The 23,155-nt window shown below is 52.4% G+C and overlaps 1 protein-coding gene across 2 annotated transcripts in view; it reads left to right on the plus strand.

Moving 5' to 3' along the window:
- Positions 1-1,443: 1,443 nt before the first annotated feature.
- AMPD3 (adenosine monophosphate deaminase 3) overlaps positions 1,444-23,155 on the plus strand; it is a 42,022-nt gene continuing 20,310 nt past the window's right edge. Inside the window, exons 1-5 of one of the 2 annotated variants that reach the window (XM_082660668.1) lie at positions 1,444-1,493; positions 10,575-10,800; positions 16,622-16,826; positions 20,056-20,218; positions 22,653-22,872. In XM_082660668.1, the coding sequence (XP_082516794.1) occupies positions 10,580-10,800; positions 16,622-16,826; positions 20,056-20,218; positions 22,653-22,872 (809 nt within the window). In that variant the 5' untranslated portion in view covers positions 1,444-1,493; positions 10,575-10,579. Of the gene's footprint in view, positions 1,494-7,057; positions 7,270-10,574; positions 10,801-16,621; positions 16,827-20,055; positions 20,219-22,652; positions 22,873-23,155 lie in introns of those variants that run through there. The other variant, XM_082660667.1, reaches the window with a different exon arrangement.

The raw sequence follows: 23,155 nt of genomic DNA on the forward strand, positions 1-23,155 counted from the left end.
AACTACTGACACTGGGTTGTGGTGAAGGAAAGTGCAGCATTTGTTGCAAGGCCAAGCAAGGAGTACTGGCGGGTAAAGCTCAAAAGACTCCTCGATGGATTTCAGGGAAGGGTTTTTAAAGACAGGGAGAGGGCAACAGGGTGGGTGATCAGATCCTGGACATTCTTCTGATGGGTGGTGAGATAATTGGGAGTCAACATCATCAACCTTCTGGTTCTAATTGTCTGGGGTCTATGTGCTTGTTGATCAGCATGCAGTTTATGCCTTCCACCTGGTGGAGGTTTCAGTCTCTGCAAAACAGCTCAAGCATATGGCTCAGAATATTATCTGTAGCCCTCGAAGAGGAACTAAAGGTCCTTGACTTTGTTTTATAGCTAAACTATTATTATTTTTGTCTTACTTGACTGTTTTCCTTTGCTTCTGCATTTTCTCACTTCTCTGATTAAATGTGGAACTCAGGAAAGGCCTACGATGCTAAAGTTTTTCTACAAACAAGATGCAGGTGGAGGACAGGGAGGGTGGGAGGAGTCTGTCCCTAGAAGACCTTATAGGGTCTTGCTTGGTTACAGAAACACAGGAACAGGAGTGGGTTCTGGCACGTTCCTGGAAGGAAATTAGGAGTTTGAGTTTGGACACGTTTCCTCCGGTCTAGGAACCTCTAGTGGAGATGTGTCCATTTGGTTGGATATGCCATCTGCAGCTCTGGAGCATTCTGGGCTGGAGAGGAGGTTCCAGAGTCATTAGCAGGCAGGAGGTTTTAACATGGGAGTGGGTGAGATCCCCAGATGGGGCAGGCAGCCGAGCAGTGGAACCCCAGAGAACACCACCACAATGAAAAGCCAGGCCCTGGAGGCTGAGAAGCTGCAGTCATTAAGGTGTGTAGAAAATCTGGAGAGAGAGAGGGGTGGTGGTTGCAGGCGCCGACTCCGGAAACTGTACTCCAAGGGGGTTGCAGGAAGGAAGGTGTGCTCAGCAGGTTCAAAGGCTGGGGAGAAGCGACTAGGGGAGGCTATAAAGCACCCACTGGCTTTGGCAACTAGAGGTCAATCCGGACTTAGAGGGGCGGGTGTGTAAGCCAGAGCACAGGGTTGGAGGAGAGAGTGTGTCAGTTCAGCCCCAGGGAGTAAGTCACCTGTTTGGGGGCGCTGACCCCACAATCTCTCCTTGGGACAAGTCCCGGCAGGGGAGGAGGTCTGGGAAGATCCGAACATCGTGAGGAACGCTTTGGGGCCCGGGGGTGACCGCGGAGGCGAGCCGGGCTGGACCTGACCCCCGGCTGCGGCGGGCGCTTTTCCGGCCGAGGGACGGGGCGGAGGCCGCCGCGCCCCCGGCTCTCTCAAGTTTCCTTTCCTGTTGACCGCGCGGCCCTGCGCTTCAGGTAGCAGCGGCCCGGCCGGGTGGGCGGGCGGCGGACAGGGCAGACTTCCGCGGCGGCGGCTCGGCCCGCGCCCCTCTGCCGCTGGCTCCTCGCCTCTCCTCTGCTCCGCGCCCAGGTAGGTCACCGGCTGGGGCGGCGCGAGACCCCCGGGATTCTCCCCTGCGGAAGCGGCCCTTTTCCTCCCGCCCAGCGGCCCGGGAGCTCCGGGCTGGCGCGGCGCAGCACCGCGCCCCGGGACCGCCGGCCCCTGTCCCTGCCGCGGGGCGCACCGCCGGCTACCGCCCAGCTCCCGCCGTGGGGCGAGGCCCGGCCCGGGCTCCGCGGGTCGGCGGCAGGGCGGGGCAGCCCTTCTGCGGTGCTCGCTGTTCGCCCTGACCCGCGTCGCCACCTGCTCTCCAGACTGCGAGCCGCCCCCTTTGGCCCACTGCATGACCCTGTCCCCTGAAGCCCGTGAGTGCGCGCGACGCTGCGCTACTGACCTTGAACCCACGGCTCGCGGCCCCCGGCGGCCCACAGTGGGGGTCGGAGCGCCCCCGGGTCGGAATCTTGGCCCTGGGCTTCCCTGCCCGCTAAGGCGGCGGCTCCGATCCCGGGCTCATCCCCTGCCTGGGCCCTGGACTGTGCTCCTGTCCCAGTTCCTGCGGTGGCCTGGGCTCCAGAGGCCTCAGGTGAGCCCGCCATACCTCAGCTCCCTGGCGACCGACATTGGATTCGAAAGGTTTAGAGAAATCATGGGACCCGGGACTTGCCGCCACTTAGAGCCCGGACCACTTTCTAGTGCTTGAGGACTGGCCAGATACCGAGGGCTGAGGATTTCCACCTGGAGGCAGGGGGATGGGCAGGATGGCAGAGTGATGGGGTCATTGGAGGCCTTCATCCTTACCTCTTTGGCTCGTTCCTGGCAAGGGAGATAGGTGTACTGCATCTGGCAGTCTGCTTTGTGCCCTTGAACTTCCTGGTAGCTGCTTTGCCAGTGGAACTGCTTGCCTTGGCTGGCAGAGGCCTCTGGGGTGAGTTTTGAGAGGCCCTGGAGTAGGAGACGCTTGCTAACTAGAGTGTCACTTACACTAACTGTTGGGTCCTTGTATGTGGCTGGAAGCTTGGTCATGACAAATTAGCAAAGGAGCTGAGTGAAGACAGCTGGCAGCACTAGTAGGAATTTCAGCATGGTCCTGAGCCCTTGTTGGCTATCCCCCTGGATGTGGTGACCAACATTTGGCCATCTTTAGGGGGGAGTTGGCTGCAGCTGGAACCCTCATGGGAGAAATTCCTCCCCTGGCTGTGAAGCATCAGTGTTGAGTGGTAGTCAAGCCGTAGGGCCAGGCAGACAGAGCCCCTGTCGGCACTTACCTTCTGGAGTGTTAGCAGGTTTGGAGTAGTTAGCCTGACCTGGCTGCAACTCTAGTGGCAGCTCTGAGGGACCGGCTTACTCTGAAGATGCCGGTTCGGGGCTGCGCTAAGATCATGGGACTTACGTGGGTGGTTTGCTGGGAGACTCTGGGACCTCTGAGCCCCAACCTTGGCTCTTTGGAGAGCCTCAATAAGGCTCTCAGCAAGGTCAGGAAGCTCTTGGAGAGATGAGGCCTGTTTTCCTTGTCCTCACACTAGGTGAATCACTCTTCAAATGGCTTTGAAATCAATCCCTGGTTTTGAAAATATCATGGGCAGATAAAATGTAGCCTTAGGGTTAAGCAGGGAGAAGATCTTCTCTCCCCGAAAGCTACTCATTGGCCTCCCTGGTTCTTCCCCCCAAATATTAATCCTTTATTTCTTCTGTGTGCTGCTGCATATCTAGGACAGGAGATCATGGCTTTGGGCTCTGATCTAGGAGGGGCTAGGGCCCAAGAGGATGGGCTCAAGGCTGGGGTGCTGGCCATGCAAAGTCAGCAAGAAGTATCACTCATAGAGGAGAAGGCTCTTTTTCCTGATACGGTTTCACATTTGAACATGGTTGCCTTCTCCTTGCACCCAAATAGGAGTTGAGAGAGTACTTGTCACATAATAGTGTTCAGTAAATGTTGAGTGAAAGGATTCAGTGTCTACATGAAAGGTCATGTTCATTTTCCCAGCTGGACTTTCTCGTACCTGGTATCAGGATGATAATGAGTCGAGATAATACTTACAAAGCACGTATTATGTGCCAGGTACTATTCTATGCACTTTACACATGCTAACTAATTTAATTGTCATGGCAACCTATGAGGTTGGCACTGTTATTATCCCCATTTTAGAGGGAATAAAACCGAGCCAGAGAAATTAGTAACTTGTCCAAGGTCATGCACCTTAGTGGTGGGACAGGAGTCCAACCTGGGTAGTCTGGCTTGAATCCATATTCTTAACCACACACCGAGCTGACTCTTGACACTGGCATAGATAGATTCACCACTTAGCTCATTGACCCATTAATTATGTTATGCGTTCATTCATTCAACAAGTATTTCTTGATACCTGCTATATTCCAGGCATGGGGATGCAATAGTGAATGAGGTGGGCGAGGTCTGTCATGGAGGTGATATATAGTGGGCAAAGCCCCTTTGCCCAACGCCTCTCTGAGTCATGCACACCTCAGAAATGAGAAGGAAGATGGGCCCCTATAGGCAACCCCACAGCATCCTTTTGGGGAGGGGAGAGTCGTATCTTTTGGGATGAGTCATAATTTGATTCCAGCCTTTCCTGTTTGTTGGGGTTTTGTAAGGGACACTTAAGTGATAACAGTGAATGCAGTCTGATTTGGCACAATAACTTTATGTCCTTGAACCTAATAAATATTGTAGGTCTTTATCTCATGGCAATGAAAAAAAAAAGTGAATGCAGTCTGGTCTCCTGGGAGGGAGGTGCAGGCCTGGGTCTGGTTATCATAGATTGTCTTTTTTTTTTTTAAGTCTATTTAAAAAAATTGAGATATAGTTGATGTATAATATTATATAAGTTACAGGTATGCAATATAGTGATTCATAATTTTTAAAGGTTATACTCCATTTATAGTTATTATAAGTTATTGGCTGTATTCCCTGTGTTGTACCATATGTCCTTGTAGCTTATTTATTTTATACATAATAGTTTGTACCTCTAAATCCCCTACCCCTATCTTGCCCCTCCCACTTCCCTCTCCCTACTGGTATCCACTAGTTTGTCCTATGTATCTGTGAGTCTGTTTCCTTTTTGTTATATTCATTCGTATTTTTTAGATTCCACATATAAATAATATACAGTATTTGTCTTTTTCTGACTTATTTCACTTAGCATAATGCTCTCCAAGTCCATCCATGTTGTTGCAAATGGCAAAATTTCATTTTTTCTTATGGCTGAGTAGTATTCCATTGTATATATGTGCCACATCTTCTCTATCCATTCATCTGTTGACGGACACCTGGGTTGCTTCCATATCTTGGCAATTGTAAATAATGCTGCTGTGAACGTTGGGGTGCATGTATCTTTTCAAATTAGTGTTTTCATTTTTTCAGATACATACCCAGGAGTGGAATTTCTGGGTCACATGGTAGTTCTGTGTTTAGCTTTATGAGAAACCGCCATAGCGTTTTCCACAGTGGCTGCACAAATTTACATTCCCACCAACAGCGTATGAGGGTTCCCTTTTCTCCACATCTTCGCCAGCATTTGTTATTTGTGGTGGTCTTTTTGATGACAGCTGTTCTGACAGGTGTGAGGTGATATCTCATTGTGATTTTGTTTGTTTGTTTTTAATTTTTTTATATTTTATTTTTGGCTGTCTTGGGTCTTACTTGCAGTGCGCGGGCTTCTCATTGCGGTGGCTTCTCTGGTTGCGGAGCATGGGCTCTAGGCGCGCGGGCTTCAGTAGTTGTGGCTCGTGGGCTCTAGAGCGCAGGCTCAGTAGTTGTGGCACATGGGCTTAGTTGCTCCGCAGCATGTGGGATCTTCCCGGACCAGGGCTTGATCCCGTGTCCCCTGCATTGGTAAGCGGATTCTTAACCACGGTGCCACCAGGGAAGTCCTGTTTTTTTTTTTTTTTTTTTTTGGCGGTACGTGGGCCTCTCACTGTTGTGGCCTCTCCCGTTGCGGAGCACAGGCTCTGGACGTGCAGGCTCAGCAGCCATGGCTTACGGGCCCAGCGGCTCCACGGCATGTGGGATCTTCCTGGACCGGGGCACGAACCTGTGTCCCCTGCATCGTCAGGCTGACTCTCAACCACTGCGCCACCAGGGAAGCCCTCTCATTGTGATTTTAACTTGCATTTCTCTGATTAATGATACTGAGCATCTTTTCATGTGCCTGTTGGCCATCTGTATGTCTTCTTTGTAAAAATGTCTATTCAAGTCTTCTGCCCATTTTTTAATCAGGTGGTTTGTGTTTTTGATGTTGAGTTTATAAGCTGTTTATATTGATACTTTGGATATTAGCCCCTTATCGGTTATATCATTAGCAATATTTTCTTCCATTCAGTAGTATCATAGATTGTCTTAACGTTCCTTCAAAAGGGAAAAGGCTTTGCGTTTGGGACCAGTGTTCCTCCATCCAGAGGGACTTCTGGGCCACGGGGAGCAGAGACAGCTTAGGCTCAAGGTGGAATTGTTAGGTCCTGAGCAAAGGTTGCCCTCCCAAAACAGAGCCACAGTTTCCTCCTAAACTGTTCTGGAGGGTCTTGTATCCCTACAGCGGGGCCCTTGGCCATTGTCCCAACCTGTGTCATCTTAGTGGGTCTGCTGCCCATCTCTGTATGGACATGATGGAGTAGATCTCACACTGGTCACTGGGGCCCAGGAAGGCAGCTTTCTCTAGGTTGGAAAATGAAGGCTCAAAGTGGAAGGCATTTTCCAAAGCCTATGCCCAGGATATTAATGGGTGTTTTTCCCTATGGTGGCAGTGGTGGGAGGGTCAAATAAGTGTGTTGGGTTAAAGAAAGTTAAGCAGCTTTCTTGACTGGAGGACTTCTCAGATGTCTAGGACCTACTAGTAGGAATTGCGTGTGAATCCCCATAAAGACTGTGGTATGCAGTCCTGTCTCAGCCTTCTGACATTTTTATGTTGTACACACTACACTTTGGAAAATGCTTGTTTAGACCAAGGGTATCCACGGTCTGGTTAAAGGTGCAGAATAAGATTCCTTGGATGTGCTGGGTCTAAGTCGGTTCTCAGATGCATGGGCTAGGATGCTCCCATGGCAGCCCCGTCCTACCCGCCCCCAACCTCGCCCCCCAAACACACTAGCAGAAGGAATCGTTTGCCTCTCCTCCCTCTGGCAGGATAGTACTAAGGGCTCGGATTTCTTTTTTTTTTTTTTTTTTTCCGTTTTAAGGTCATTTAATTATTTAATGAATACACATTACCCTCCCTCTAGGTTGCTTGTAGCCTGCTGGTTGCACTGTTTATGAAACAGCTGTGAGGACGGGGGGTTCATAATCTCTTGGTAGCTAAAGCCCGGCAGCGGCCTGAGGATCGTGTGTCAACCCTGTAATCCTGCTCTGTACGCACAGGAGTTATTATGTGGGCTCAGGAAGGCACAACCTCATGATTGGACGTGAGGAGGTGACTCAGGCCCAGGTCAGGGCTGGAGCCAGCCTCCCGGTAAACAACTGGCCCCATCCTTTCTGGGCGCTTCTCCCCAGGATTTCGACAGCACCACAGAAATAGCCCTTTTGCTCATGGTTATTTCCCAGACCCACGCTGTTGGTCTGAGTCACGGGGAAGCTGTGTGTCTGTTGTGAGCTTCCCCACAGAGGACCATCCTTCTCCTAAACGACGGATGAAGAGTGGAGCTTTGCGACCTGTGATGCTGCTGTGATCCACCCTGACTGCTCTGCGGGTCCCTTGAGGCAGGGAGAGCGGCAGCTGTGGTGGCTGGGTGGCCGCGTCCAGCCGGCGCTCAGGAGGCTCCTCCGAGCTGGAGGCCCACATGGGAGCCGGGAGCGGCAGTAAGAAGGGGAGGCTGGGGCAGGTGGGCTTGGGTGGGTCAGGCGGGAGGTGCCTCTTCCCTGGGTGTGGAGGGGTGGGCAGGCACGTGCGCTCCGGCAGAGCTGGTCAGGCTGCCCTGTCACCTGTGATGTGCAGCTCTTTTCAGGGAAGAAGGGAAGGAATGAGACAGGGCATGCCCGTCTTTTCATCCTTGCCTGCTCCTGCGCTGAGATGTCCCCTCCCCCTGAGTCTCTGTCCTTTCCAGTTCCTGGCCCTTCCCTCTTTTAGAGGGGGTGGGGAGAGGCTCATATTAGCAACTGGCCCGGAGCTCCCCCCGCCAGCCCTGGGGTGCCCTCAGGACTGTTTGGGGGGCCCTCTGAGGAGACCAGGGCAGGCTCTGTGTGTATAGACGACTTCCCTTGGTAAGATGAACCGGGTCCCAGGCCAAGCCCGAGGCGGGGTTCAAAACGGAAGCAGCACGGGTGATGGTATCGCGGTTAGTGCGCGGCTTTCAGGAGGGGTCTGGACATTAGAGGGAGGCTGTGGCTTATCGTCTGCGGTTTGTCAGGAAGGCTGAATGCACTATTGCATTGGACAGCAGTTGCTTTAGTTTCCTGCTCTGAAGAGGGCTGTGAACCGGGCCAGGACGCTGCATTCCGGACACAGCATCCATGATAACTAGCATTACCTGGGCCCCGTAGGACTCTTGGAAATTTTCCGCTTCCATTTCATATTCACGGAAGAATTTCCAGCCCAGACTTTTCCTGCTCTTACTGAGGGGTGCTCACCGATATGCAAAGCAGAGACCTCCCACCCCAGCAGCAGACAGAACCGAGCTAGCTGCACTTACACTGACTCAGCTCAGCCTCCCCGGCAGCACGCAGCCCTTGGCCCAAGTGCGTCACCTGGGTGGCATCCTCAGAATCGGCCGTGGAGACTCCAGTGCCAGGCTCAGGTCTGTGTCATGGGTTCTAACTGTGGGAGTCTGGCAAGAGCAAGAAACAGCATCATTTGTATAAGGAGGGGATTTAAGAGGCACTGTGCTCCCTTTCTGGAGGGGTCATGGTGCTATGAAAACGTTCCTGTGTGTTGAGATTGGTGGATTCTTAAGCACTGCGCCACCAGGGAAGTCCTCACAAGGTATTTTTTATGTGATTGCACTGTCCTCATAGTTATAATTTTGGTTGCTTAATTTTTTTTTCAAGCGAGTATGCTCTCATTTGGACATTTTAAAGCTATTTATATAAAGAGTGAAGGTAAACATGTTTGTGCTTTTTCCTTCCTTCAGATTCTTTTCTTAGAAGCAATTTCTAGAAGTGGGTTTACTCTGTCAGATGCTTGAATGGTTTATGGCATTTGCTGCCTCTTGCCTGGGGCCCTTTGGAGGTCTGCTTCTGAGATGCGATGTGAGGTTTTGGAATGCTGCACTTGCCCGGGGCCTTAGAGTTGAGGGCTGGGGGCCCAGCTTTGTTCTCCCCTAACAGCTCCTCCCGGGTCTTAGCTGTTTGTCTTTCTCTCCATTTCTTTCTTCTGTCACCTTCTCTGGCCTCTGCTCTGATAGTTTCCAGCTTCCCCTTCTCTCTGCTATCAGGATGTGGAAATCTCCACAGTCAGCTGTTCATCTCTGCAGGATAGGCCTTTGCAGTCCTGGTCTCTGCTGCCACGGACCAGCAGTTGCGTGCTGGGCTGCCTCTCACCTCCCAGCTCCCTCCCACTCAAGCCCCTGAGGGTGAAGGAGGCCCAGGAAAGGCCTGGCCCTGGGGGCCGGGTGGGGGGGAAGGAGGAAATTGGTTTTACAGTCTAGGGGCCCACAGGGGTACTGTGCCTGTCCGTTACCAGCCTGCTTGCTTCACTCCTGTCTGTGTCATGAATTAGACCCATGTACCGCAGAGAAGACCAGAGCAGCAAGGCTCCCCAGGCACCAGAAACCTCCCTGGTACCTAGAACTGAGAGGGCCTTGGAGATCACTTAGTCTAATCCCCTTATCTCACAGGTGAGAACACTGTGAGGCGAGAGAATGACTGCCCCAGGGTTGTTCAGTGAGTCCCTCCTCCCTTGTAATTGCTTCCTCTCCCTGCCAGGCAGCAACTGGGCCCTGTCTCACCTTCGTCCTCCTCTGTCGGGCTGACAAAGCCACGTCTCTCTTCAAAACCCTCCTTAAAGAAACTGGATGGACAGGAAACGCCTCTTCCAGAGCCGCTCCTGGTGAAGGTGGCTTGTGGAGAGGAGGCCGTATTGGTCTGCTCCATAAGTGTGAGGGACAGTGTGGACACTTGTCCTGACCCCCAAATAGACAGAGAGAAGCAGCACAGCGTAGTGGTTTAGAGGACAGATGCAGGAGCCAGGTGCCCGCATTCAAATCCCTCAGCAGAGGCTTAGAGAGGAAAGGGACAGGCGAGCCAGAGACTGAGAACAGCTCAGGTCTCTGCCCACTTATGAGAGGTGTGACCCTGGGCAAGTTAGCTCTCTGTGCCTTCCTTCTCTCATCTGTAAAATGGGAATAAACTGAGCTCGTGAATGTACAGGGCTTCGCAGAGTGTACTTACTATGGGCTATGTAAGTGTTGAAAGACAGGCAGAAAGACAGTAAAGAAAGGAGCCAACCAGGCGATTTAGACCAGCTACTGACAGGAGCCCAGTGTGCAGAGGAGGGCAAGCTTCTTTGAGGAAGTGAGTTTTCAGTGGGGTTGTGAGAGGTAAAGAGTCTCCCTGTCCCCAAACCTTTATTTTATTTGCTGTCTTGTTAGAAGTTCCAGAGGGTTTGGGAGATGGTGGAATTATGATTTCATTTCAGCAAAAGGCCTCATTTTATGTGGTGAGGAGTGTAGCTGTGGATCTCCTGGGACCTTATGCTAATCATTAACCCCTTAGGTCTTTGGTCTTCCCCTATGTGCAGTGGGAAGCAAGTCTGGACGTTGTAGTACGTGGCACGGCCTCCTCATAGCCTGCAGGAAGGGGCTTCTGAACTCTCCTCTTCCTGCTCTGTCATGGAAACCAAGGCTGGAAGGACGGGGCCGCCCACGCGCTAAGGATTCCCTGGGTTCAGGACAACAGAAGTAGACTTGGTTGGACAGTTCATTCTTTCACTTCTGAACGTTTGCGTTCTCGTGAGATGTAACTGGACCTACGCCCTTCCCATCCAGTCACTTATGGAGCTAGTTTTAAAAATTGGCCTGCAGGGTTTGGTCTGGGGAGTTCCTAAGTAGACAGCTGACCACAAGCACCAGGGCACCTGGCCCTTTTTTCAGTGTCTTCTCCTGCCACTCACCAGTGACTCAGGTGGTCCAGTAATTCTTACAGGCTCACGCTGGTTCTTTTTCTGCCAGTCGAGATGCCGCGCCAGTTCCCCAAGCTGAACATCTCCGAGGTGGACGAGCAAGTCCGGCTCCTGGCCGAGAAGGTGTTCGCTAAAGTGCTCCGAGAAGAGGACAGCAAAGATGTCCTGTCCCTCTTCACCGTCCCCGAGGACTGCCCCATCGGGCAGAAGGAGGCCAAGGAGAGGGAGCTGCAGAAGGAGCTGGCGGAGCAGAAGTCTGTGGAGACTGCGAAAAGGTTTGTCCCCCTGACTTGGGTGGGGCTGTTCAGACCCAGGCGGGCTGTGGGCGTGTGTCCTGGATGAGACGCTTTGTGTGAACTCGGCTGTCCTGGGAACTGAGTTTATTTCTTAACCAAGACTACTGAACTCACCGCTTATTCACTGAAGTGTGTCTTGGTGCCTTTGTTTGGTTGAAAAGATCAAAAACCACTTTCTCTCCTGATGTTTTAATAACAAATCATGTGCACAAGTACACACCGTTTCCAAATGACATTTCCATTTTCTTTCTGAAAACTCGAGGATTTCTTGGGAAACATGTTTTACTTCTTTTCATTGCTAATTAACAATGTATATGTACTTTGCACTGTTAATTAACTCAGCTCACTATTTGCCAGGTGCTGTGCTGGGCACGGGGGATGCATTAGTGAACAAGATAGGTATAGTCCCTGCTCTGTAGAGCTTACAGTCAGCCTAGACAGTAATTAAGTGACTGGACCACTTAATTGAAAAATGACAAGTTATGATAAGTGCTGTGTTAGTCAGGGTCTAACCAGAAAAGCAGAAACTACTTGAGTAATGGAAATAGGATTTTCATGCAGGGAATTGGTTACAGGGGGTAGAGAACCGAGGAGGCAAGCAGTGGGGAGAGAGGCAGCCCGGAGATTAGACACAGCAGGAAGCAGCCACTACCCCAGGCAGAGAGACAGTGGAGAGAGGTGGTGTTGCTGGAGCCTGGGGTAGAGAAGTTGGAACTGTGGTGGCCTTGTCAGTGGAAAATGTAGCCTAGGGGGAGAGGCAACGGCTGCAGAGATGCCTCCCAAGGCAGAGATGGAGGCAGGGATACCTGGCTTTAATCCTTCTGGCATGTTCCAGTTTCCCCCACCGGTTGCCACTGGCCAAACCTAGCCAGCAGCCAGCTGACGCATGGAGAAGGGAGAGTCCTTTTTCAGACTGGGTTCTTAGGGAAGGTCTTTCCTAGGAGGTGACGTTGTAGCTGCTGCAAGGGCATAAAGGAGCTAGCTCTGGGTAGAGCTGGGTGAGAGTCTTACAGGTGGAGCAGCCAGGACAGAGGCCCTCAGGGATCTTCAAGGAGGCCCATGTTGGGCAGAGGTGTGGTTAAGGGGGAAGAGCCATGACCTCCGGCTGGAGGGGTAGGCAGGGCCCAGATCAGAGTGGTCTGTGCTCCCTGGTAAGTATCGGGCTGGCTAAAAAGTTTGTTCAGGTTTGTCTGTGAGATGTTACGGAAAAACCCAAATACACTTTTTATCCAACCCAATAGTTTGGATCTTTGTCCAAGTGCATTGGGAAGCCCTCACCCTTTTAGCTTATCTCACCTGGGAGAGCAGAATTAAAGAATAAAAAGCTTTGAGAACGTGTCTGGCAGGGCCGTAGCTGGGTGCCTGGCTGGCTGGCGTACTGCAGACCCCAACGGCTAACGTCGTAGAACTTGGGCTTTCTCTGCCACCTAGTCCATCATCAGGTCCTTCCTAAGGTACCGCCTTATTTTAAAAGGCAAGTCCTTTCCTTTCTTGGTAGGACAGAATTTCAGTATTTCCTTAACTTTTTTTGGAAAGTAGTAAAATGTCAAGTACTTGTATGAAGGTAAGAACAGAGGTTCATCATCCAAAAAATAAGTGTTTTCCTTCCTCCGAGGGGCTGTGAAGTGAAGGGGTCGTTGGTGCCATTGGCCAGCTCTGAGTGCCAGCCTTGTGCTGAGTGAGGTGGGGACAGGTCATCTCTGGAGGGTAAAGAAGAGGCTGATGGGGGAGACCCTGGTCCACACTACACTGACTGAACAGAGGGCTAACTTCATGAACTGAATGGTCTGCCGGCGTTTTGTGTCTTAAGAATTGAGCATTTTGGACCCTTAATAATGAGAAGGAGTCCTGGCATTTCGTATTACTAGAAATAGGTTTCTGAGGCCAGTTTCCATTACAGAGCGACACTGGGCCTGACGTCTTCAAAAGAGAGTCTTCTCTTCTTATCGATGCCCAGGCTAATGGCAAAATGGAAGCCTTCTTACTCTAAGTCTAAACGATGCTCCGTGGTTTCCAGAAATTCCTCTACAAGCTCATCTCCAGAAATTTTGCTCCTTCCCTACTTGTTAGGTTGTGATGGTCTTGGTTTGCATCTGTCTGCCCCCCCCTTTTTTTTTTTGCGGTATGCGGGCGTCTTACTGTTGTGGCCTCTCTCGTTGCGGAGCACAGGCTCCGGACGCGCAGGCTCAGCGGCCATGGCTCCCGGGCCCAGCCGCTCCGCGACATGTGGGATCTTCCCGGACCGGGGCACGAACCCGTTTCCCCTGCATCAGCAGGCGGACTCTCAACCACTGCGCCACCAGGGAAGCCCTGTCTGCCCCTTTTGACTGGAAGCTCCTTGAGGACTTTATCTGGCTCCCACTGGATCCCCAGGATCTAGCCCAGGACTCGGCCTGTGTTGGTGAGCAGTGGATGACGTGTGGCAGAAGAAAGACATCCTGTTTCTCCACTGCCACCACAGATGCTACCTCGGGGTGGCCACGGCTCTCTGGGCCACTGTGTTCTACCACTCCCTGGTACGCTCTGTGACCTTGGGCCCATTAGGAAACCTTTCTGTGCCCCAGTTTTTCATCATCTGTAAAGTAGATATGGTAAAGAGCTACTTTCTTGGGGTGTTGTGAGGAATGAGGGAATTAACATACACAAAAGGCTTAGGGAAGTGCCTGGATCACAGGAAGCCCCACGGAGATGTTAACTATCTGTCCAGCTTCCTGTGGCAGAGATGGGCAGCAACAGCAGCTACTGCTTCCTGTGGGCTAAGTGCTGCCCTGTGCAGTTTACTTTCATTCTTTAAGCCCCACATGAAGCTTATCAAGTGGATATTCTTATCTCGATTTTGCTGATTAGGACACATTGCCAGTAAGTGACAGGGCAGAGACTCAAATCCACGTCTGTCGAAGGTAGGACCCCACACTTTAACCACGAGGCTGTCCCATCTCCAGTCAGGGCTGGGGTCCTTGCTTCCACGAGAAGACACTGGAATGACACTGGGGGCTGCTCCCCAGGGTATAATTGCCAGCTTTTGAATGAAATGGAGGGAAAAGCTGGACCGTAGTTCCCTGCTGCCCGCTGGCTTCTTTTCTGCCAGAGGACAGCTTGGTCCCTAGACTGCCTGTCAGATGTCCCAGCATCCTCTGGAGCTGTGCACCCCCAGCTTTATCTCTCAGCCTCGCTGTTCAGTAGAGGCACCGTTATGCAAATACTCAGATGTGAATCTTTCGGAGGAGGATCCCTCTCTGCAGCTTCCTCTTTGTCTCTGGCTGCTCCCTGACATTCTGGAGCCTAAATGCTCATGTGGAGCCTTCCCGCCAGAGCCAGGCGCTGTGCCGGGCTTTGAGGATGGAGGGCGCTACATACAAGAATCAGAGGGCGACCCCTGCCCAGTAGCCAGCGAGGAGCCTGGGCCTCAGTCTAGACCCACATGGAGATGAATTCTGCCAACCACCTGCATGAGCTTGGAAGTGGATTCTTTCCCAGGGTCTCCAGCTAAGAGCCCAGTGTGGCCAGCCTGGGTTTGGCCTTTCAATACCCCGGACGTAGAGCCCAGCCGAGCCCACGCCGACGTTTCACCTACAGAGCTGCGAGCCAGCAAGTGGGCCCTCTCCTTGGGCTCCATTTAGCTTTTCCGGTTTTCTTAGAGACGAGCTTTAGTGGTTAGCTCTGGTTATTCCAAGCCCTGGCCCATGGCGTGTGGGCCCTAAGAAGCTGCCCCATCTGTTGTTAAACCTGTCCCTTATCCCTGTGGAGTCCGAGCTCCCAGCCCATGTTCACGTGTGACAGTCTGGGGCTCACCTGAAGACCAAGGTTGGAGCCGTAATGGATGGGTTCTGGCTTCCTCCCTGGGGCAGAGGAATATGGACGTTCCTTGCACAAGTCTGGTGGGCTTTGGCTCAGACAGCTTTCTGATTGTGTTTTTTTTTTTTTTTTTAAACTTTCTTACCTGTTCCTCACCTTAGATGTCACCTTGCTTTTCCTTAGCAGGACTGGTCATCAGGCGGCATTGGCTGAGGCCTGCAGGGGTATAGTTGGCATAGAGATAAAAACAGTGACCTGGCAGACGTGTGGGTGACACAGAAGCCAGAGTCTCCCAGGGTCTGGCTGACTCTGTCAGAACAGGAGAGGGAGCCCAAAGTAACGGCTCTTCCTCTAGGTGCGAACATCCAAAAGATGCCAAAGTGGGAACCTCATTGCTCAAGGTGAGTCTGCCTCTGAGGAATGATTGACAGACATGAGTTGGTATCTTCCTTGGAATGGGATGCTTGACTCAGCTCCGTGTGATGGATGGATGGTGGGCTGGGGAAAGCCTAGGCTGGAGGTTTCTGGAGTCCAGCCTGGGTTTCCTGAACAACTCAGTGCATCTGTTATGTAGGGTTGGGGTCAGGGCAAAGACAGACTTCTGAAAAAGGGCCGCCCGCCTCCACTTTCCAGGTCTAAACAGTCTTGTCCCCTAAGAGGGGATAACACATGTGGGCAGATAAGGACCAGAGAGCCATGGCAAGCAGTGGGTGTATAGACAGGGCGGGAAAGACTGGTGGTTCCTGAAAAATCAGCCGTGAGTCTGTGAGAAGAGACCCGGCCAAGAGCCAGGAGGAAGACAGCTGCCTCTGGGTGAGTCATAAGGTCGGTTTGGAGATCAGCTGATTTCTCCACACCCTGTAGGTGTCGCTGGGGCCTGGAGAAAAGGAGGGGTTCTAGGGGCTCTGGTGGGTCACGGTTGTCACTGAGTCCTTCGCTGGTGGCTGTAGGCCCTGGTTGTGCTGGGATAGTACCCAGGAGGCTGCTGGGCCCTGTGACACAGGAGGGCAAGTAGTCAGCTGGTTGCTGGCGTTGGACATCACTGGGTGGCAGTGCTGGGGAGAGACGTGGGAGAGGGGAGTGCTGATGGCCTCACCTCCCTGCTGCTTAACTCTATGCCTGGAGATCCTAGGACTTGGGGTGGTGTCATTTGAAACATTACTGATTAGTTAATGAGGAAGGTGAGGGTTCACAAATCAGCATTGCAAATAAGCACGAGCTTGTGGCGTTTTAAACCAACCTTGTGCTTACTTCCCCAAGAGTTTGTGAGATCGTCTTTTGGTCCCGAGGTGACAGGTCCAGAGAGACCTGAAATTGATGCTGATCAGTCCCTTTCCCATAACAAAGCTACAGACCTGTGCCTGCCCCAGCAGCGGCCAGGAGGGCACATGCCAGGCTAGAGGAGGGAGCAGCTGGGGTGACAGGGTACCAGGGAGGTGGGAAGCTAAGGGCCAGCTGCACCTTGCCGTGACTTCGTATAAGCCATTTCCCATCTCTGGTCCCCTGACTCTTCCTTTATGAAAACAGGAGGTGGGACTGCTTGACTGTCACAATCTCTTCTGGCTCCAATGCCCCAAATTGTTAACTTTGTGAAGTGCACTGTGATTGAGACTGTTCATATGCTGGGACCCAGAGTCTGGCTTATCTGAAGACAGCATGGTGGTTGATTCGACATCGTGCTCACCTCACTTGCCCTTGGTGTTAGACCCCTGCAGGGTGGTCTGCCCTCTGTCTCCTGAGACATTTGCCTACTTGCATGTTCCACGCGCCCTGCAAACGCAGGCCACAGCAGTTCTTAGTGGCCGCAGGGAGGGGTGTCTGGGATATTGCATGCAGAGAGACGAGTGTGAGAGGACGGCACGAACGATTAGAAACTTCTTCACGGTAGGACCAGCACCGCTGATTAATCAGAGCCAAATTCTCCTGCCATGTCCATAACAGAGACTCTTCATCACTCGCCCCAGTTCGCTGCTTTCTTTCACTTTTCCTTGTCCTCGACTTTTAGAAAGAAAAGTTTTAAGATGATTCGGTCCCAGTCCCTGTCTCTGCAAATGCCGACGCAGCAAGATTGGAAGGGCCCCCCGACAGCCTGCCCAGCCGTGTCTGCAGCAGCTCCTGTGCTCCCCGGAGCCCCTCCCCAGCCCGCACCTGCGCCCTATGCCATGCCTGAGTACCAGCGGGTCACCATCAGCGGAGACTACTGTGCTGGGGTAAGGCGTCTCTGCGGGGGCTCTGTGAGTGTTGTATATGCCTTGTGCCAAAGCTGGGGTCCCGTGGGGTCACGTCCAGCCCTGAAGCCTGGCCTGGTCTGTGGGTGTCTGGGAGGTGGCAGGCAGGAGGCACAGGAGCCTGGAGAGAAGGAGGGTTCTAGGCGACGTAGCAGGTGTGTGTCTAGGGCGCTGCTCTCCCTGTGAGGAGGGCCTAGGGCTGCAGGTTGGTACACCGTGTGGCCCGTAGGTTCCATATGTGCTGTGGGCCCAGAAACACTGCCCTCTGTCCCTGTAACCCATTGGGGACGGTTCCAGCTTGGGCTCTTTAGTGTTCCCAGATGTTGAATGGATTAAGTCCTGGTGTTGATTGGTTTGTGCGAAATCAGTTATTGCTGAATCAGCTCCTCCTCTGTGCTTGGACTCATGTCCTTAAATACAGGCTAGACCAGCCAGGCAGGACGAGCAGGTCTCGACAAGAAAGTAAACAAGCTTGGTTTGCACCAAGTCGGTTAGCTCAGTCACTGAAAATGTGCTCCTTTCACCTGGTTGGATGATGCCTTTTTATTGCTTGTTTCTTGAAGAGAAGTATCACTTAGTGCCAGGTTTGGTTCCATCTCCCTGGCCCTCAACCTACTACCCTCAGTTGGCCTTGTTATTCTGTCTCTCTTCTTTTTTAACAGTAGTTTTAGAATATAAAGTGTATCTGAGAAAGCAAAGTGACTTATTACTCTTCTATACGTTTTCTTCTAGCTTAAAAAAATTTATTTTTTGAGCAATAGAAAATCCTTGCACATGGCTTAAAATTTAAAAGGTACAAAAATTATATCAGTCCTCTAGCCACCCGATTCCCCTCCTCAGAGGCAATCCTTGGTTTTGGTTTCTGGTGTGTTCTCACATAGATGGCCTGTGTACCTACAGTTTACTATGCCCGTGTAGTTGATTTATTTATTTTTACACAAATGGTGGTTACTATACATTATACTGAGCCTGGGTTTTTCATGTAACAGTACATCTTGGAGATAATGCCATATCAATACATCAAGAACTTCCTTGTTATTTCTTTTTTACAAGTGCATAGTATTCCACTGTGTGGATGAACCATACTTTATTTAAATTCCTTTCTATGCATGGGAATTTTGGTTGTATTGGAAACAACACAGGCCTTGCCTGGAGATACAGTATCCTGACCAGGAGTCCGTGGTGTCCACCCAGCCTCTGGCATGTGGGCAGAACAGTGGAAGGGGAGACTAGAGGTGGGCTGACAGCCAGCTGAACGGGGGGGAGGACGTTGGCCTGGTGCATTAACTAGCTCCTTTCAGTCAGTCTCCTGCTTGGCACATTGTAGGGCATTGAGCCCCTGAACTGGTGAGTGGTCCCCAGAGAGCCACCAGTCTATGAGAGGCAGGCTGACCTTGCAGGTCGCCTTGGCCCCCAGTGGGTCAGCCGCCAGGCATGAGGCCTGCAGTGCTTACAGGTTGGCTGGTCTGCTGGGACTCTGAGCACGTCTCTGATACCTCCCGCCGTGGCCTGAGCCCCTTGCCCTGCTGAGTCCCTCAGTCCTGCAGACAGTATTTGGCTTTATTGTTGGCAGGGACATATTTGTGTCTACGGTGTTGTCCGCTCACCTGTTCCTGTTGCTCTTCTAAGCCATCAGAAAGTGTAAAATGGAATTAACACCCCCTCATGGGGACACCTGGAGTCAGGAAAGGAGAAGCTCCTTCCTTAACAAGAAGCAAGGAAAAAAAAAAGTGTAAAAACGTGCATGGGAAAGATGTATACCAACTTCCTTCCTCTGAGGATGGAGTGGGTGGAGGAGGGCAGAGTTTTAGCTGTTATCTGAGATGATTTATTTATGTAAACATATAAGACATCTGAAACAACAATAAAAAATATTAAAATTGTTAGCTCTGGAAGGTAGATACATGGGTGTCTGTCATATTATCTTCAGTGCTTGTCTGTATGTTTACAACATTTCAAAGCTAAAAATGATTTTTTTTTACTAAAGCAGAGGGGTCACGGTCCAGGCCCCAGCCTTCCGGCTCTGTGCTCCCTCTTGTACCTCCCTCTGCTGCATCTCATATCCTCTCTTATGAATGACTGTCTCCCCCAGCACGTTCAGATTTCTTCCACACCTGTCTTTCCCAAGAGACAAAGATTAACGAGCCCTCTGGAAGGTGGGAATTTATCTCATTTATCTCTGAGCGTGAGGCAGCTCTGGGAAAGCAGAGCATACTTGGGCTTTGGGACTCGGTCAGATCAGGGTCTGAAGTTTGACTTCGTGACTTCCTGTGACTTATCCTCTCTGGGTCTCTGTTTCCCCAGTTGTAAAATGGGTTGCAGTGAGGACCAAAATGAAATCTACGAAAAGGGTCTGTCCCATAACACACAAGTGCTTGTTGACGGGGTGAACGGGGGTGATTACCAGATGAATCAGAAGCCTGGGGTTGGCAAAGCAGCAGACTGAGCACACAGAAGTTTTTATCTTTACCTCCGAAGAAACCATGTATTTTCTCAACTGAAAATGATGGTGCTAACCCTGATCGGGGATACGGTCCAGGCTGTGCCTCTTCTTGGGCCGGGGGCAGCAGCAGCTGGCTTGTGGTTTAATCAGCCGCACTGAGGCTGGCCTGCAGTGTGCAGGCTGGGGTACCTGACTCTCTCCAACAGCCCCAAATCTCCTCCTGTGTTAGGGCACCCCCAAGACCCCTGCTGGGTTCAGTGATTTGCCAGGAGGACTCCTAGGACTCAGCGCAGAGCTGTGCTTAGGACTAGGATTTATTACCGGGAAAGGCTGCAGAGCAAAGTCAGCAAAGGGAAGAGGTACGTGGGGCAGAGTCTGGAAGAGGCCAGCAGCAAGCTTCCCAGCAGCCCCACCCAGTGGAGTCACCAGAACGCACTTAATCCATTCAGCATTGAATTGTGACAGCACGTGTGAAGTGTCGTCTACCACGGAGGCTCCTTAGAGACTCAGCAGCCACGGTTTTCACTGGGGCTGTGGCCACACATCTGCAGAGCACATCCCTCGGGTCCAGACTCCCAGAAGGAACTTGGGTGTCCGGCATTAACCATGGTATTTGTACAAACCGTTCAAGCACAGGGAACCACTGGGCCCACAGTGGTGGGAATGCTCCCCAAACCCAAGTTGCCTGCTGCTCGTCAAGGGCTAACCTTGTGGCAGGTCTTGCTAGGTCAGTGGTCTCAGGCCTGCTGTATGAACCCTTTTCTGCAGATCACCGTGGAGGACTATGAACAGGCCGCCAAGAGCCTGGCCAAGGCCCTGGTGATCCGGGAGAAGTACGCCCGGCTCGCCTACCACCGCTTCCCACGCACCACGGCCCAGTACCTGGGTCACTGGCGGGCAGACGCTGCACCTCTGGAAGAGGGCCTCCCAGGTACGGCGCTGTGGCTGCAGGTGGGCTTTCAAGCAGGGCATGGCCCGAGGGTTGGTCAGGAGGTTTTACTGGTTGGATGTATCTCCCCTAGATGGTGTTTTAAGGGCAGAGCCCTGGTGTTGGCTTCTCCTACACTGATTTTTTTTGCTGGTTTCCCTGAGGATTGATTCCACGTGCACTGTGTGCCTTGCCCTTGGTTGAGCTGTACAAGTTGAGAGAGACAAGGCAGGGGAGGGGGTGAAAGACAGTCCCTGATCTTGGGGGTCCTCCAGGGAGACAGGCAGCCTCATGCTGGATATTTAAACACAATCAGACAGTAAATGCCAAATTGGTGGTGAGGTGGGTGGCGTGTGGGTAAGTAGAGAGGGTGTGTTCCCAGGGCAGGGAAGTTGGCTCTGGAATCCAACACACCTGCATTCCGATCTAAGCTCCACCACTGTCTTGGGCAAGGAAGGTATTTCTCCAAACCTCAGTTTCTCAATCTGTAAAATGGGAATACTAATATCTATCCCTTGGGCCAGTTGTGAGGATGAAACGAGAGAATGCACGTGAAGTGGTTAGTGCAGTTCTGGCATCCGGGGAGTGATTGGTAAATAGGAGTTACGTTGATGCTGTGGAGTTTGGGGAAGGAGGGATCAGAGAAGGCAGGATGGTTTCTGGTGGAGTCTGTTTGGCCTGTGAAAGACCCAGGAGCAGCAGAGGCTGTAAGTTAACTAATATGAATGAAGACAACAGGAAACCTCGATCTTGAAAGCTGGTGGTGGGGGATCGGATGAGGGCCTGGTGACCTGTGCCAGCACCCAGGACCCTGGCTGCCCCCTCGGGGGGAGTTGGTGCCAAGATGTCTCCTGTCTCTTGCTTTCCTTGAAGCTCTGAGACCTCGACTTTGGGCATCTGTTACTACCTGGGGCCCTGGGTAAGTCTCAGCCCTCCCAAACCCGTTTCCCTGTCTGTCTGAGGGAAGTTGATCCCACCCGCTCCAGTGTTGGCAAGGGCAGGCAGGACTGACTGTCGAAGGTGTACTTTATACAGAACAGAGTCCCCGGGGGCCCGGGTATGAGTGTGGTGATGTGGAGGCAGTGGTCCCCCCAGGCCTTTGGACTGCATGTGTCTCACAGGCACTGGCACACATCAGGGACTCCTGAGCTGGCCTGTGGCCGTGCCTGAAGTGTGTGTGGGGGGCATCAGTTCCCTGCCCCCCTGCTGCTTCAGCCCCTGTGATGCCTCACATCTGCTCTAGGGCAGTCTGTTCCGAGCACTGATGGGGGTCGCCCAGGCAGCTACTCCGCCTTCATTCCTTCCATTGATGAAGATTCCAGGGTTTCCTCCTGCCTGGGGTGGCAGCCAGGCAGCTGGACCCTGTGTGGGGTTGGCTGATGTGCAGAGCTAAAGCCCCCAGTTCTACTGCTGCTCAGCATAACCTGTTCCTTGGCCAGAACAGAGCTTATCGAGAGCCAGGAAAACCCACTATGAGAGTAATGAGAATAATGCCTTACGATGTATTACTGTTTACAAAGCATTTTCCTCTACCTGCTAGTGCAGCCCTCACAACAGCCCATTAAGGCAGGGTGTCATCCTCAGGTGAGCAGACAGGTTCAGGAGGTAACGTCGTTTGCTCCAAGTCGTAGCTGGGAAATAGCCAAGAGGCATTTTCTGGCGCCTGTGGACTAACAGCCCGCAGCCGTAGGGACAGACAGCTCTGTCTCTGGGGGGGACGCGTTCCCTATTCTGTGCTTATTTGTGGAGGGGATGGCTTCTAGCCCCTTAGCCTCCCTGGGCTCAGGAAGATGTGGAAGGGCAGGGACAGTTACTCCCACCGGGCAGTGCCAGCTTCTGTCTGTTCTCTTATTAGGAGGAGACACAGCTGCCCTTTTTCATAAGCCTCGTGTCCCTGAAGTTCCCAGGAGGCTGAAGCTCGTTTCAGTTAAAGCAGTGAAGGGCCAGCCGCGTGCCAGGGCCCGTTCTAGGCAATGGGGGCACAGCAGTGAACAAAATGAACACATACTGCCCAAGATAAAGAAGAGAAATTATTTTACATAGTGGCAAGTGCTGAGGAGACAAAATAAAGCAGGGAAGGGGATATGAGATGTCGGGGGCAGTGGGAGTGGTTAGGTTTTAGATCAGACAAGCAGGGCAGGCCTCGGTGGGAACGTGACTTTTTTTTTTTTGCGTTACGCGGGCCTCTCACTGTTGTGGCCTCTCCCGTTGCGGAGCACAGGCTCTGGACGCGCAGGCTCAGTGGCCATGGCTCACGGGCCCAGCCGCTCTGCGGCATGTGGGATCTTCCCGGACCGGGTCACGAACCCGTTTCCCCTGCATCGGCAGGCGGACTCTCAACCACTGCACCACCAGGGAAGCCCGGAATGCGACTTTTGAGCCCCTGTGAGCTCCTGAGGTGAAGGGCACTTGGCCATCACTCAATCCTGTTTTGCAGACTTCCACCCTCCCCCACTGCCCCAGGAAGACCCTTACTGCCTGGATGATGCTCCCCGAAACCTGGGCTTCCTGGTCCGCATGCAGGGGGGCATCCTCTACGTGTACGATAACACAAAGATGCTGGAATGCCAGGAGCCCCACAGCCTGCCCTACCCGGACCTGGAGACCTACACGGTGGACATGAGCCACATCCTGGCTCTCATCACCCATGGCCCCACGTAAGCCCCCCGAGTCTGCCTCTCTTTGCAGGGGTGCTATCCTGTAGGAAGGGACCGGGGGAGGCCTCTTGCTGTGGGCTTCTCCTCAGCTAAACCACCCCCAGAAAGAGGGTGGTTTCCCCTTTCCCCAGTGCTTTGTGGGTTTCTGCCACAATCTTCCTTCACAGGCTGGCATATTCTTAAAGTCGCTACTACCTGTCCCTTCTGCACGCACAGGTGTGGGGCGTCTGCTTGCTGCTGGCCACCTGTGCACCTTAAAATGGCGGTCACTCCTCCCCCCAGG

Source organism: Grampus griseus (assembly GCF_964374135.1).
Source record: "Grampus griseus genome assembly, chromosome: 8".
NCBI lineage: Eukaryota > Metazoa > Chordata > Mammalia > Artiodactyla > Delphinidae > Grampus > Grampus griseus.